At 41.2% G+C, this 13,746-nt stretch overlaps 1 protein-coding gene across 1 annotated transcript in view; it reads left to right on the top strand.

The window, feature by feature from the left end:
- ABCC11 (ATP-binding cassette, sub-family C (CFTR/MRP), member 11) overlaps positions 1-13,746 on the top strand; it is a 107,880-nt gene that overhangs the window by 20,004 nt on the left and 74,130 nt on the right. Inside the window, exons 6-9 of the mRNA XM_006882575.1 lie at positions 2,099-2,272; positions 3,353-3,500; positions 3,890-4,038; positions 5,930-6,037. Of these exons, the coding sequence (XP_006882637.1) occupies positions 2,099-2,272; positions 3,353-3,500; positions 3,890-4,038; positions 5,930-6,037 (579 nt within the window). The remainder of the gene's footprint in view (positions 1-2,098; positions 2,273-3,352; positions 3,501-3,889; positions 4,039-5,929; positions 6,038-13,746) is intronic.

Raw genomic sequence — 13,746 nt, 5'->3', positions numbered from 1 at the left:
TCCTCCCTGAGAGAGACTTCACCCTGAGTCATAAGGAAAAGGGGATGGCGTATTCTCTTAGCTACTTCCTGCTGAAAAGGGACGCTGTGGGTTTCAGGGTGAAGATCTTCTCTCACTACTCTAAAGGGCCCCTTTGGCAGTAGGAAACACGTAGACTATTATGGAGATTGATTTTGGAATTTAGATGCACTCTTATTGATTGGGCTTGGCCGTACATGTTCATATCCTTGAAGATGTATCATGGGGGTGTTGCAACCTAGAAGACACAAATTTGACTAACAAGTTATAAGTACATGAGTCCAAAAATGATGGAAAAGTAAGAGAAAACATTCTTTCATTGTTTTACAAACCCTCCCCCAGGTCCCCTCCACCATGTAGCCCTCGCTCTAGTCTCCTGTGATGACAGAAATACCTAGTGATATATCTCTTTTAAACAGTTTTCTCCCTCCTCTGTTTCAGTGCAGTATACATTATTGAACCCATCTTACTCAGTCTCTCCCCAACCCCAAGGACAGTCCCATTCTACAACAGTGGCATCATGTAATATTTGTCCTTTTGTGACTGGGATATTTCACTCAGCATAATGTTCTCCAGAGTCAACCATTTTGAATAATATTGCATGAGTTCCTTGTTTTTTAATGCAGCATAGTATTCCACTAACACACTTTAAAACAATTCAAAGGCTCCTCTAGGGATATTTTGGAAACTGCAATGATATTAGGTTAAATTAATAAGAAACTGAGTCAGTTTGCAGAGCTCTGGTGGCCCTAGTGGCAAGAAGCTGCACTGCGATTCCAGAGGGATGCAGTGGTTCAAATCCACCAGATGCTCTGCTGAAGCCGAGCAATCAGATCCAATATTATGGTACACATACACAAAATAGTAAAATAAAAGACAATTTTTAAAAAAGGACTCAGTTTGCTAATCTCCCAAAGCATGGAAGAGTGGGATCTTTAAATATGAGTGGAGAAGAAGGAGGATGAAGAAAAAGAAAATGAAAGAAAGAAGCAAAAGGATGGAGGCAAGGGAGAAAGAAAAGCAAAAGGGAGATGAGGAGTCATCTCTACTCAGAAGCAACCTGCTGCTGTTATGGTCACAGGCTGATCATAGTCTCCAAACTACGTATGACCACTTTTAGGACAGCAGAAAAGGAAGCACTGGCTGCTGCTGGCTTCCTGGTGTGCAGAACCCAGGACAGCGAAGATGCTACATGAAGGCTGAGATGGGAAGGAAAGGTTTGTTGGTGAGAAGATTTGAGAAGTAAGAGGAAGCCATCACATGGCAGAGGATGACTGGAGTGGAGCTGAAGAGGCCAGACTCAGAGCCGCCTGTGTGTGAAGATGCTGAAGAGACAGGCGAATGCAATGGATAAGCCACGCTGAGGAAGCAGGGAGGGCAGAGCGGAGGCCAGGCGAGGGGCATGCAGGAAGGAAGGGGACTTGGGGATATGTGGTAAGTATCCTGAACAGGCACTATCTTGAGTGTGCTTCTGTGTGACCACAGCGTTTGGGGTGGTAATTGTGTGTGTTTTCCTCAGATGGTGCAGTAAAATACTTAGGAAAGTCAGCTAATGTTAACAAGATTAATAATAATATAATTCAAAATGCACTGTCAATGCGTTTATTCTGACTCGCTCATTCATTCTCTCCATCAAATTTCCAACACTAAATCTTTATGGGAAGACACTACCCATCTTTCTCCCATGGCGCTCCTGGTGGGTTCAAACTGCCAACCTCAGTATTGGCAGCCTGACACATTATACACTATTCCAGGATTCCTTATACTCTTTTCATTTAGCATATTATTCATTAGACATTCATCAAAATATTTTCAAAAATAACACACCAGATATAATTATTCCCACTGTATAGATGTGGTGACTGAGGTTCAGGGTGGTAGAGTAACATGTCCAGAGTGTCACAGGCATTAAGAGAAGGATTGTGAACCATAAATATCTGGCTGTACCTTCCCATGCTACCTTTCAGGTCCTCCTGCCAGGAGAAGACATAGTGAAGCTTCCTGCTGCAGTGAACACGTAGAGCCCCTTCTGGGCCTCTGGAAAAGGGATACTTGTACCCATGCGTTTGCTGTTTTGCAGGTCATCAGCTTCTTTACCAGCGATTTGAACTACGTGTTTGAAGGTGTATACTACGGTCCCCTAGCTGTGCTGGCATGCTCATCCCTGCTTGCCTGTGGTATTGCCTCCTACTTCATTCTTGGACCCACTGGGCTGATTTCTACCTTTTTCTACTTGCTGGTTTTCCCACTAGAGGTAATATCTTTCTTTGCCATGATGGGGTTTCCCCAGGGGACATCTTAGGCCTCTGGAATCTGGTCTACCTCTGAGTCGGAATGTTGACTTTTATTGGTTTTTTTCCCCCGTTGAGTTTTGATTTCTATCTCCAACCAATGCCTGGACATCATATTTGGATTAAAGGGAGGGGGGAGAAAAAAAGAAATGGGTAAGATGTGTGAGGTTTGCTGACAGATTTCTGTGAGGAATGATTTGTTTCACAGACTTTCCTTGGTAGATAGCTTTCTGTGGCTTCTTCTCCACTCAGAATATATATTGAACATTTAATAATAATGTTCATCATAACTGATAATAACTAATCATCTATAATATTAATAATAACACTTAATACTTCAGGTGACGTTTATTATGAGGTCAAGTACATCATGAGGTGAGGGGGTAACAAAACTAAGTAAATTAATACGTGACATTTGGGTTGAGTATCCCCCTAATTATTTCAAATTTAATATTTTTCTAACTTAGTACAGTTACTCTGATCAAAGGGTGTCTGCAATTGCTAGAATATTAAAGGTGGTAGAAGGCAAAGAAATTACAGTTTTACTTAGATACAGCCTGGCTTCAGACCCAAGAGAGAAAGGAGCCAGGGTATGACAGGCAAGTGCCTGAGGCAGTTTGACCATTGAAAACTCTTCAGCACAGGCCTGGCATTATAATCACATTGGATTTACTTAGTGCAGGATTAAATCCAGTTATTCAACCTGCTCCTTGGGAGGTGCAAATTGTTAAGTGTCCGACCACTAACTGAAAAGGTGGCACTTTGAACTCATTCGGGGATGCCTCAGAAGACAAGGCGACCTGTTTTCTGAAAGGTCACAGCCTTGGAAAACCAAATGGAGCAGTTTTCCTCTGCGCAGATGGAGTCACTGTGAGTTAGAGTCAATTATGCAACACCAATTTTGTTCTCAATGTTTTCAACCTGCATGTGGAGTTTACCTTTGGAAACCCTCCTGGTCCCCTCTGTCAGACTAGCCTGAACTCCACCACCCTTGCAAAGAGACTCTTGCACACCAACACACTCTTGTTGCATCCCACCTCCAGGCATTCCTGACCCAAAAGGATGTGGAGATACAGAAACGCACCGCAGTGGTCAGCGACCAACGCATCCGGGTAACCAGTGAGGTTCTCACTTCTATTAAGCTGATCAAAATGTACACCTGGGAGAAACCATTTGCAGCAAGAATAGAAGGTATGAACAGCTGAATTTATGCTCAGAGCTTGGTGATAGCATGACAAGTCAGGCTCCCTCACTTTTTGGGGTCTTGTGCTTTGGTGATTGTTTTGTGCTATTTGAGGAATGCTTATACAGTTAATGTCAGTGTGTTCCTTTTTTTTCTTTCTCCTCCTACCCGTCCTCCTTCTCCTCCCCCTCCTCCTTCTTCTTCTCTTCCTCCTTCTCCTTCTTGTCCTCCTCTTCCCCCTCCTCCTCCTTGTCCTCCTCTTCCCCCCTCCTCCTCCTCCTTCTCTTCCTTCTCCTCCTCCTCCTTCTCCTCTTCCTCTTCCTTCTCCTCCTCCTCCTCCTTCTTCTCCTCCTCTTCATCCTCCTTCTCTTCCTCTTTCTCCTCTACTATTTTCCAGGTCTAAGAAAGAAGGAAAGAAAATTATTGGAAAAGAGTGGGCTAGTCCAGAGCTTGACTACTACTATCTTGTTTGTATTCCCAACCTTGTCCACAATGATAATGTTCCTCATCCATATAGCCTTGAAATTGAAACTCACCCCTTCAACAGTAAGTGCTTGCCACGCTTCCCCCATAACGACAAGGAAGGTTCTTACTAGGCCCTCAAAGATCTGCAGGTTTTGCTAAAAGAAAGATAACTTAATTTTCCCTCCTCCTAGACTTCCCCCCCCCCTTGCACTTTCTGTTCTTCCAACCCACTGGAGAAAGTGGCTCCCCTTTTGCAAGCAGCTGTGGGAGGGCAGGTGTACAGATTCTCCAGGGGCACTGAAGAGGCAGTATATACAGTTAACATCCGAAGAATTCAGATGTTCTTTGAACTGGGAATCCCAATTCACACTGGAAGAGATCGCCTATCTCTCTCCCTAGGAGCAATTGGTGGATTCGAACTGCCTGTTATTAGGTTGGCAGCACAACTCTTTAACCACCAGGCACCAGAGCTCTTTCATTCATGTCTACATGAGGGTTTTAAATTATTTTTAAAAATTAAGTTGGTGCGGTATACACTGCACTGAAGCAGATGAGGGACTGAATAATTTAAAAGCAATGTATGATAGGGTATTATGGTTATCACAAGGGTCCACAATTAAGGTTGCATAGTGGAATGTACTTGGGGGGGTGGGAGGGGTGTGGAGGGATTGTGTACCAGGGAGGGAGTCTTACTTTTGAAAGAAAGGAGCGAACTGGAGGGCGGGGGGAGAGGGCTGGGCGGGTAGAGAAGTGCAGCAATGAATGAATGGAAATCCAAATTCTCTGTAAATGTTCATTAAAATTATTAAAAAAAATTAAGTTGGAAGAAGAAAGGAGGAGAGATTGCGGATGGATTGGACAGTCCACAAGGTAGCCCTGGCTGTTTATATTCTGGAATCTGAGCGCCTGATGTGGTTTGTTAGAGTCAGGGACGGGATCCTGGAGAATGGCAGGCAAGATTAGGTAGGAAGAGGAGGAAGATTTTGAATGTTAGCAGGGAAGGTGTGAAAAGCGTGGCTTGGACAAGTAGGAAAACACAACTCTCCTTGTAATAAAAGCATCAAGCAAAATTAAGAGTTTCGAAAACTCTCCTGCATGAATTTTCTCAGTGTTTTCCTAGGTTTGTTTGTATACCAACTTTTGTTAAAATTTTTGTCACTATGCCAAAGTGGACACTCAGTTTCTGAGAGTGAGCAACTTGCCCAAAGTTAGTCTTGTGCTCCATGTGAGAGCCCAAGTTCAGTTTTCAACCAAAGTACCTCAATTGCAGCCACTGCTTGTCTGCAACTGGAGGCTTGTCTGTTGAACTGGTTTTAGTGGAGTTTACAGATTAAGCCAGATTAGGAAGAAAAGTAAATGGCTTCTGAAAGTAGACCAATAAAACCCCTCTGGCATTGGGCTGGCTCGCAGGTAACTAGACCAACATACAGTGCCAGGGCCCATGTCTTTGGACTTCACACTCAGTGTTGTTTTTAGTTTCCTCAGTACCAGCTTTTTTCTGTTGTTACATGCCACAGAGTAGAGTATGACTCATAGCAAGCCTATGGACAACAGATCTGTGCCATTCTCATTACCTTTAACACCTTTGAACCCGTTGCTGCAGTCACTGTGTCAATGCATCTCATTGAGGGTCTTGCCCTTTTTAGCTGACCTTTTCAAGCACGATGTCCCTCTCCAAGAAGTGGCCTTTCCTAGCACAAAGTATGTGAAATGAAGTTTCCCCACCCTTGCTCCCAAGGAGCACTTTGGCTGCACTTTTCCAAAGACGTATCTGTCTACTCTTTTGGCAGTCCATGGGATAGTCAATATTCTTCTCCAATGCCAACTTAGCCTCTACCAAATGAAGAATCTGTTTGTCAGAGCTTCAGGTTCTGGTTCTGTGGCTTGAAGCTCTGGGGTGGTGACCCAGAGAATAGTGTGACTGAACAAGATGGGGCTGTGACTCTCACTGACGCCTGCCCTCTTTAACCAGGCCTTCGCTGCAGTGACCATCTTGAGTCCTCTGAGGCTGTCAGTGTTCTTAGCACCTTTCGCAGTCAAAGGCCTCACAAATTCCAAGTCTGCAGCTGACAGGTTCAAGGTGAGTGTCTAGCTCTCTGTTGAATGTTCCTTTGCTGTCAGACCCTGTGATTTTTTCCTTCTGAACATATACCTTGTCTAGCCTGGGTGGCAAGGGGTTGGAAAACTCAGTGTCCAGGTTAAAGGCACTGCTGGATCAGTTACATTGTTGTTATTGTTGTTGTGTACCGTTGAGTCAGAACCAACCCATCCTCCGGGGGCTTTTCAGAGGCAGTAAATCACACGGGGGCAGATTGTCCATCTTTCTCCTAAGAAGCAGCTGGTGGATTTGAACTGTAAGAGTTTGTGCTGGCAGTGAAATTTCTCAGAGCCATCTGAGGATGAGTGGTATGCAAAACGTATCAAACTTAAGGTCTTTGTGGTTTTGCATTTTAAAAAGCAAAATATGTCTCTTGCATTTAAATAACTAAATATTTGTTTTATTTTATATTGACTTACATACAAAATTCATAAACATTGTGTTTCATTCCTATACATTGTATTTCACACGTTCTTTCATTCACATTGTATTTTATATGATCCTTCCCATGAAGGTTTTATAAAATTATTCACCATTGATCTATGCCCACTATTACCCCATCTTTTCAGGTCCCCACTGGATCTTTCCTACTTCCTTCATCCCCTCCTGCCCACCAAACTCTGTGACCTCATGACCCCCCCCTTCAGTCCTCTTCCTTCCTCTCCTTCCCCGTTTAGACTTTTATACTCATCAGTGATCCTTTTACTTTTACAATAATTGTCTTATGCAGAATTTGTCCGTATAAGCCTGAGTTAGTTTACTCAGCATAATGCTCTCTAGCCTCTCCCATGTTATGTAGTATTTCTAGAAAGCACTGCTCCTGAGTACTGCATTAAATAGCTGACTATTTTATACAAAAATGGAGATTCGTAAATTCTCCTGAATGATTAAAAGATACTAGGCCCATGTTCTCTCATAACCTTGGCTGGAACTGATGTACAATAGCCTTGTGTAGGTAGAAGGCAGACACACTAGTTTCTACTACCGTCTACCCCGTACCCTATTGCATCAAAAACACTGAGAGTGCTTTTAAGTTGCCATTTATCATTTTATAAATGGTCCATTTCATGTACTTACTCAGCTAGTCCTGCCCTTGCTGGTGTCTGAGTTGGAAAACTCTTACCTAAAATAATTTTTTAAAAACTAAACATTCAGAATCGACTCATAGCTGACCCTCTATTGGGTTTTCCAAGACTGTAAATTGCATGGGAGGAAATTGCTCATTTTTCTCCTGAGAAGCTGCTGGTGGATTCAGACCTTGAGAGAGGCTCTGTCTTTGGGTTTGTAGCACAGCTTCCTACATACTTTGTTCTCAGAGTGTCCCTGGTGTTAAAGAACATTTAATGCTCCTCTACATTTTTATCAAATAAACTGTATGATCTATGTCATTAACTGACTTATCCATGGATTTATTCAACATGTATTTCTTTCTCTTTTTTAAGAAAATGTATATTGGCTTGCATACAAAACTCACACACATTGTGTTTAATTCATATACACTGTGTTTCACACATTCTTTCATTCTTACTGTGTTTCATATGATCATTCCCATTGTCACATTGGATTTTATAAAATTAATCAGCTTTCACCAATATAGTTTCACATATATTTCTTGTACATTTACCATGTGCTGAGAACTGAGACTATTACCAGTGAGCATGATAAGAAGGTCTCTGCTTTCAGTGAATTCCAGTCCGGTTTGGAAGCAGGAGTGGCATCCACTTCCTAAACAACATGCCTCTGGAAACTCTGAATTTTGATAAATGACGATAGTTATAAAAAGGCTTCTAGCCCTTTGCTCATAGGGTTGCTATGAGTCACGCTCAGCTCCACAGCAATCAACAACAACAACAACAAATGGAAATAGATCATTAACAAGTAAATGAATCATCAGAGAAAATAATATCAGATCATATGAAGAACGGTGATTTATAAGCAGTGTGACGTTATAGAAGTGTGTAGGGAGGAATGGGGGGGTGCATTGGATAAGCTGGTCCAGAGAGGTCCCCCCGCTGAGGTTACATCTGAGCTGAACGAAACATTAATGATAATGAGGCAGAGGGAACAGCAAGTACAAAGGCCTCGAGGTTACAATGAACTTGGATGTTTATATAACAGAAAAGCTCACAGCATTTTATTTATAAAAGAATACCAGGAGCTCTGTCTTTCTTTCCATTGATACTATGGGTTCTCTAATCCTTCTCTCTGTACCAATTTTCATTAATAGCGTAGTAGAGATGAGGAAGCTACAGTCTGGGTCGGGAAGGATGAGAAAGAGTCTCTTTTGAAGGGATTACAAGAGAGACTATTTTGATCATATCCAGGGTCTAGGTTTTCTCTGCTGTGGCTTGAGTAGAAGGATCAGGCACACGTAGAGTTATGGTGGGAAATAGGAGCAGGATGGGCAAGAGTCAAAGCAAAGGTCTTGAGCCCTGAACTGTGCTTCCGTAAGTTGGAGTTGGGTTAAACTTTCCTGTGGGCTAAGGCAACTACCTTCTATGTCCCCATTACTCAGGCAGAGCTCAAAAGTTGGCAGCTTGAATTCAGTTAGACTTTCTGAACAAGAAATATGAGGGAGCTTCTCACTTTCGAGATTTACAACCTTTGAAACATGATGGGGGGCTCACCATAAGTCAGAATAGACTCAACAGTGGTGGTGGATGAGAAAACTTTACCTATAACCAATTACAAAATTTGGGACAGTCCTTTTCTGTGGGAGGACTGATTCATCTTGAAATTTCAGAGACAGCTAACACGTCAGAATCACAAAGAAGCAGAATTGAATAAATGAAGAAAAATTAGTGATACTGGAAATAAATATCTCCCTGTGGGGAGAGCAGAGAGAGCCTTGTCAACACCATGCAGGAGGAGAGACGAGACAGGGTTCCATCGCTGGATAAAAGTTAACAGCTCTTTAGTTCAGTGGTAGGTTCAAAGATGCTAATTTGCTTATGAAAAATGTACTAACAAAATGATTCAATAACTAACTACATGAAATAAAAGAAACCACACCTTTCCATTGAAGATGGTATGTCTTGAGTAATAAATTCTAATTTATTTATTTAAGTATCCCAAAGTCCATTTTTCTTTTTAAATTAGTCCACCTTCCTTTTGTCACTTAAATGTGCTTTTATTAGTTTTTGTAAAGTAAAAGTCCAGGCTGGGTTTAGAAGGCGTTGTGGTACTAGGGATATTGTAGCTGATGTTAGATGGATCTTAGCTGAAAGCAGGGAATACCAGAAGAATGTCTATCTGTGTTTCATTGATTATGCAAAGGCATTTGACTGTGTGGATATTAACAAACTGTGGCTGATTCTGAGAAGAATGGGAATCCCAGAACACTTGATCGTTCTAATGCAAAACCTATACTTGGACCAAGAGGCAGTCATTAGAACAGAGCAATGAAACACTGAATGGTTCAAAATTGGGAAAGGCATACGCCAGGGATGTGTCCTATCTCCATACCTTTTCAACCTGTATGCAGAACAGATCATCCAGGAGGCTGGGCTCTATGAGGAGAAGTGTGGCGTCAAGATTGGTGGAAGATCTATTAACAATCTGCATTATGCAGATGACACAACCCTACTTGCTGAAACTGAGGAGGACCTGAAATGCTTGCTGCAGAGGGTCAAGGACTGCAGCCTTCAGTATGGATTGAAGCTCAATGTCAAGAAGACAAAGATTCTCACCACTGGACCAATTGACAGCATCAAGATGGATGGTGGAGACTGAGATTGTTAACAACTTTAGTCAGCTTGGCTCCACGGTCAACACTCTTGGCACCAGTAGCCAGGAAATAAAAAAACGTATTGCAATGGGAAAGTCTGCTCTTAGGGACCTCTCCAGGATACCGAAGAGCAATGATGTCACTTTGGAGACTAAGGTGCATCTGATACAGGCTATGGTCTTTGAAATCACTTGTTATGCATCAGAGAGTTGGACAATGACTAGGGAGGATAGAAGGAGAATTGATGCCTTTGAGCTGTGGTGCTGGAGAAGAGTATTGAATGTACCCTGGACTGCCAAGAAAACAAACAAATTCATCCTGGAGAGGCTTAAACCGGGTGGTTCCTTGGAGGCAAGGATTCTGGGGCTTTGTCTGACATACTTTGGACATGTTGTAAGGAGGGAGAGGTCCTTGGAGAGGGACATCATGCTTGGGAGGGTGGAGGGACTGATGGCTCAGGAGGGGAAGACACTCTATGAGGTGGATTGATTCAGTGACTGGGGTAATCAGGATGGGTGTGTCAGAGACAGTGCAACTGGCACAGGATAGAGCAGGGTTGAGGGCTGTTGTACATAGGGTCACTATGAGTAGCAAGTGACTCGAATGCACATAGCAACAACAACAAAGTAAATCTATGCATTCTCAATTTTCTATTTGCCCTTGAATGCTTTTTACTTGCCTTTAACGTTGTGCAAATTTGTTCTCACTTTGAAACATTTAAACCAACACCTATTCATAATAAGTGTTTTATAATAATAACCTGCTTTTTCACCTTTTTAAAAAATTTATTTCAATGAAAGTTTACAGAGACTTGAATTTGCATTCATTCATTGTTGCACACTTTCCTCCCTGCCTATCCTTCCCCCCCATTTCATTTTTCTCTTTGAAAAGTAAAAAAAAAAAAATTCTTTCATTGTTATACAATCCACTCCACTATGCAGCTCTCATTTTGGACTCTTTTCATGACAATAATATCTAATAATATATTCCTCCTAAACAATTCTCTCTCATCTGTTTCAATGTAATATTAAATGTAACATTATTTATCTCAACTTTCTCAGTCTCCTTCCAATCCCGATGTCAGTCCTGTTTTTACAACAGTGGCGCTATGCAGTATTTGTCCTTTTGTGACTGAGATATTTCACTCAGCATAATGTCCTCTAGGATCATCCAATTTGTATAATATTTCATGAGTTCCTTATTTTTCAGTGCAGCATAGTATTCCATTGTGTGAATATATCACAGCTTCTCTATTCATTCGTTTGTTGATGGGAAGTTGGGTTGTTTCCAATTCTGCTATTGTGAACAAAGTCACAATAAACATAGGTGTACATATATCTACTTGGGTGGCAATTGTGGTTTCTTTAGGGTATATTCCCAGTAGTGAAATTGCTGGGTCAAATGGTATTTCTATTTGTAACTTTTTGAGAAAGTGCCATACTGCTTTGCATATTGGTTGCACCATTTTACACTCTCACCAACAGTGAATAAGGGTTACAGTTTTTCTGTAACCCCACCAGCATTTGTTGTTTGCTGTTCTGTTAAATTTTGCTATTTTTACTGGGGTGAGATGATATCTCATAGTTGTTTTGAATCACCTACTTTTGTGGCACATTGTTCTGTACTAAAGAGTCAGAACTGACACAGAGATGCCCCTCCAGTGGGTTTTCTGAGGCAGTAAGCCACATGGAAGGAGATTGTCCACCTCTCTTCTGCAGAGCCACTGGCATCTTTGTGTTGTCAGTGTGAGTTCTTACCACTAAGCTACCAGCCTTTAAATCATGGGGAAAACTTTTAGTTTTACTAATGTGCTTAGTCAATCTTTACCATTAAAGCTAGAGAAGACTTTTATGGTAAAACTTGCTCTCATGGGGTAAATGTTTAAACATATGGAACAAAGCATAGGTATATGAAAAGCATAGATAAGTATGAACAGCTTTCAAGAAAACATCTTTGTATTTCTGAGCAAGGTCTTACTGCACTCTTAACCTTATCAAGAACATCAGAACATAGTCTTTGTTTAACAGAGATCTTCCAGATCCCTTTCATGATGGTACATGCTCCAGGAAGTCTGAGACTGCTTTCAGTCCCATCCGTTCTTGGCATTCTTCACCTGCTTCAAGGTATTGTAGCCAAGTCCTTTTGCACACACTCCAGGACCACCAGTAACCCTAGTGAACGAGAATGACTCAACATTAATGGGATCAGAATTCCAGAAATAGCAATTGGCAAAGAAAAAAAACAAACCATAAAACAAACTGGCAGTGATTTGTGGTAAAGAAATTTCTCTAATATAAAAGAGGAGAAGATAAGCATTCAAAGTCTCCAATGCCCTCTAGAAATTGTAGACCCCCAAAGAGAAGTCCCCAAGATAGAGCATTGTCAAAATTTCCAAAACCAAAGTCAGGATCCTGAAAATAGCTCAGGATAAACAAAAGTTAGTTACAAAGGAGAGCCACTACACCTAAGCTTTAATTTCTCCACAGAAACTCTGGAGGCCAAAGAACAATGAGGTAACGTATATGAAATCTAGAGATTGACTTACTGCCAGGAAAGAATAAAACATATGAATGATACCTTCTAAGAATCAAATCCCTATGCACATCAAAAAAAACTTCTCCATCAGTGTAAAAAGGAAAACCACAGACTGGGAAAAAATATTTGGTAACGACATGTCAGATCAGGGACTTATATCTAAAATTTATAGAATACTCTAGCACGTCAACAAGATAAAGGTAAACAGCTCAGTTGCAAATTGGGCACAGGATATAGACATCTCACCAAAGAAGACATCCAGATGGCCAACAAGCACATGAAGAAATGTTCAAAATCCCTGGCTCTAAGAGAGATGCAAATCAAAACAACTATGAGATATCATCTCACCACAGTAACAATAGCAAAGTTCAACAGAATAATAAACAACAAATGCTGGCGAGGTTGTGGAGAAATTTGAAACCTTATTCACTGGTGGTGGGAGTGTAAAATGATGCAGTCACTATGCAAGGTAGTACAGTGTTTTCTCAAAAACTTGGAAATAGAAATACCATTTGACCAGCAGTGCCACTACTGGAAATATACCCTAAAGAAACCAGAGCTGCCACCCAAGCAGATATATGCATACCCATGCTTCTTGTTGCATTGTTCACAATAGCAAAGAGATGGAAACAACCCAAGTGTCTGCCAACAAATTAATGGATAGTGAAGCTGCAGTGTATTCACACAATGGAATCTTACACAGTAATGAAAAACAAGGAACTCGTAAGATATTGTACAAAATGTGTAACACTGGAGGACATTATGGTGAATGAAATATATCAGTTGTAAAAGGACAAATATAGCATAATGCCACTGTTGTAGAATGGGACTGACATAGGGGTTGGGGCAAACTGAGAAAAGAGAGAATAAATAATGAACACTGCATTGGACCAGATGAGGGAAAGAACTGTGTAAAAGTAATATATGATTAGGCATTATTTGCATGACAACAGTCCAGAATAAGAGGTACATAGAGAAGTGGACTGGGGTGCAGTTGAGGGAAGAAATTGTGCAACAGTGAATTTTTTTTAAGAGAAAAGAGAAAACTGGGCACGAGTAGGGAGGAAAATGTGCAACAAGGAGTGAATGGAAATCCAAATTGTCTGTAAACTTTCATTAAAATCACACACACAAAATTATATATATTATATAAACACTGTGACACTGATGTGTCAAATGTGATTACCTATGCTGGACAGTGTTTGGTGAAGCTCCTGATTAAAACAAGCTTGGAAGCAGGAGTAGAATCCACTTTTAAAATAGTTTGCTTCCAGAAACTCTATGAATTTGGAGAAACGATGAAAATTATACAAGTGCTCAGGTCTTTCATTCGTAGGGTCGCTATGATTCATCTACGACTCGATGGCACTTAACAACTCTATCTCTATCTCTATCTCTATCTCTATCTCTATCTCTATCTCTATCTCTA

This window comes from Elephantulus edwardii, unplaced genomic scaffold (genome assembly GCF_000299155.1).
Source record: "Elephantulus edwardii isolate Elephantulus edwardi_28Jun2011 unplaced genomic scaffold, EleEdw1.0 scaffold00021, whole genome shotgun sequence".
Taxonomy (NCBI): domain Eukaryota; kingdom Metazoa; phylum Chordata; class Mammalia; order Macroscelidea; family Macroscelididae; genus Elephantulus; species Elephantulus edwardii.
Note: the sequence above shows the minus strand (reverse complement) of the source record. Positions and strands in the feature narration are given on the sequence as shown.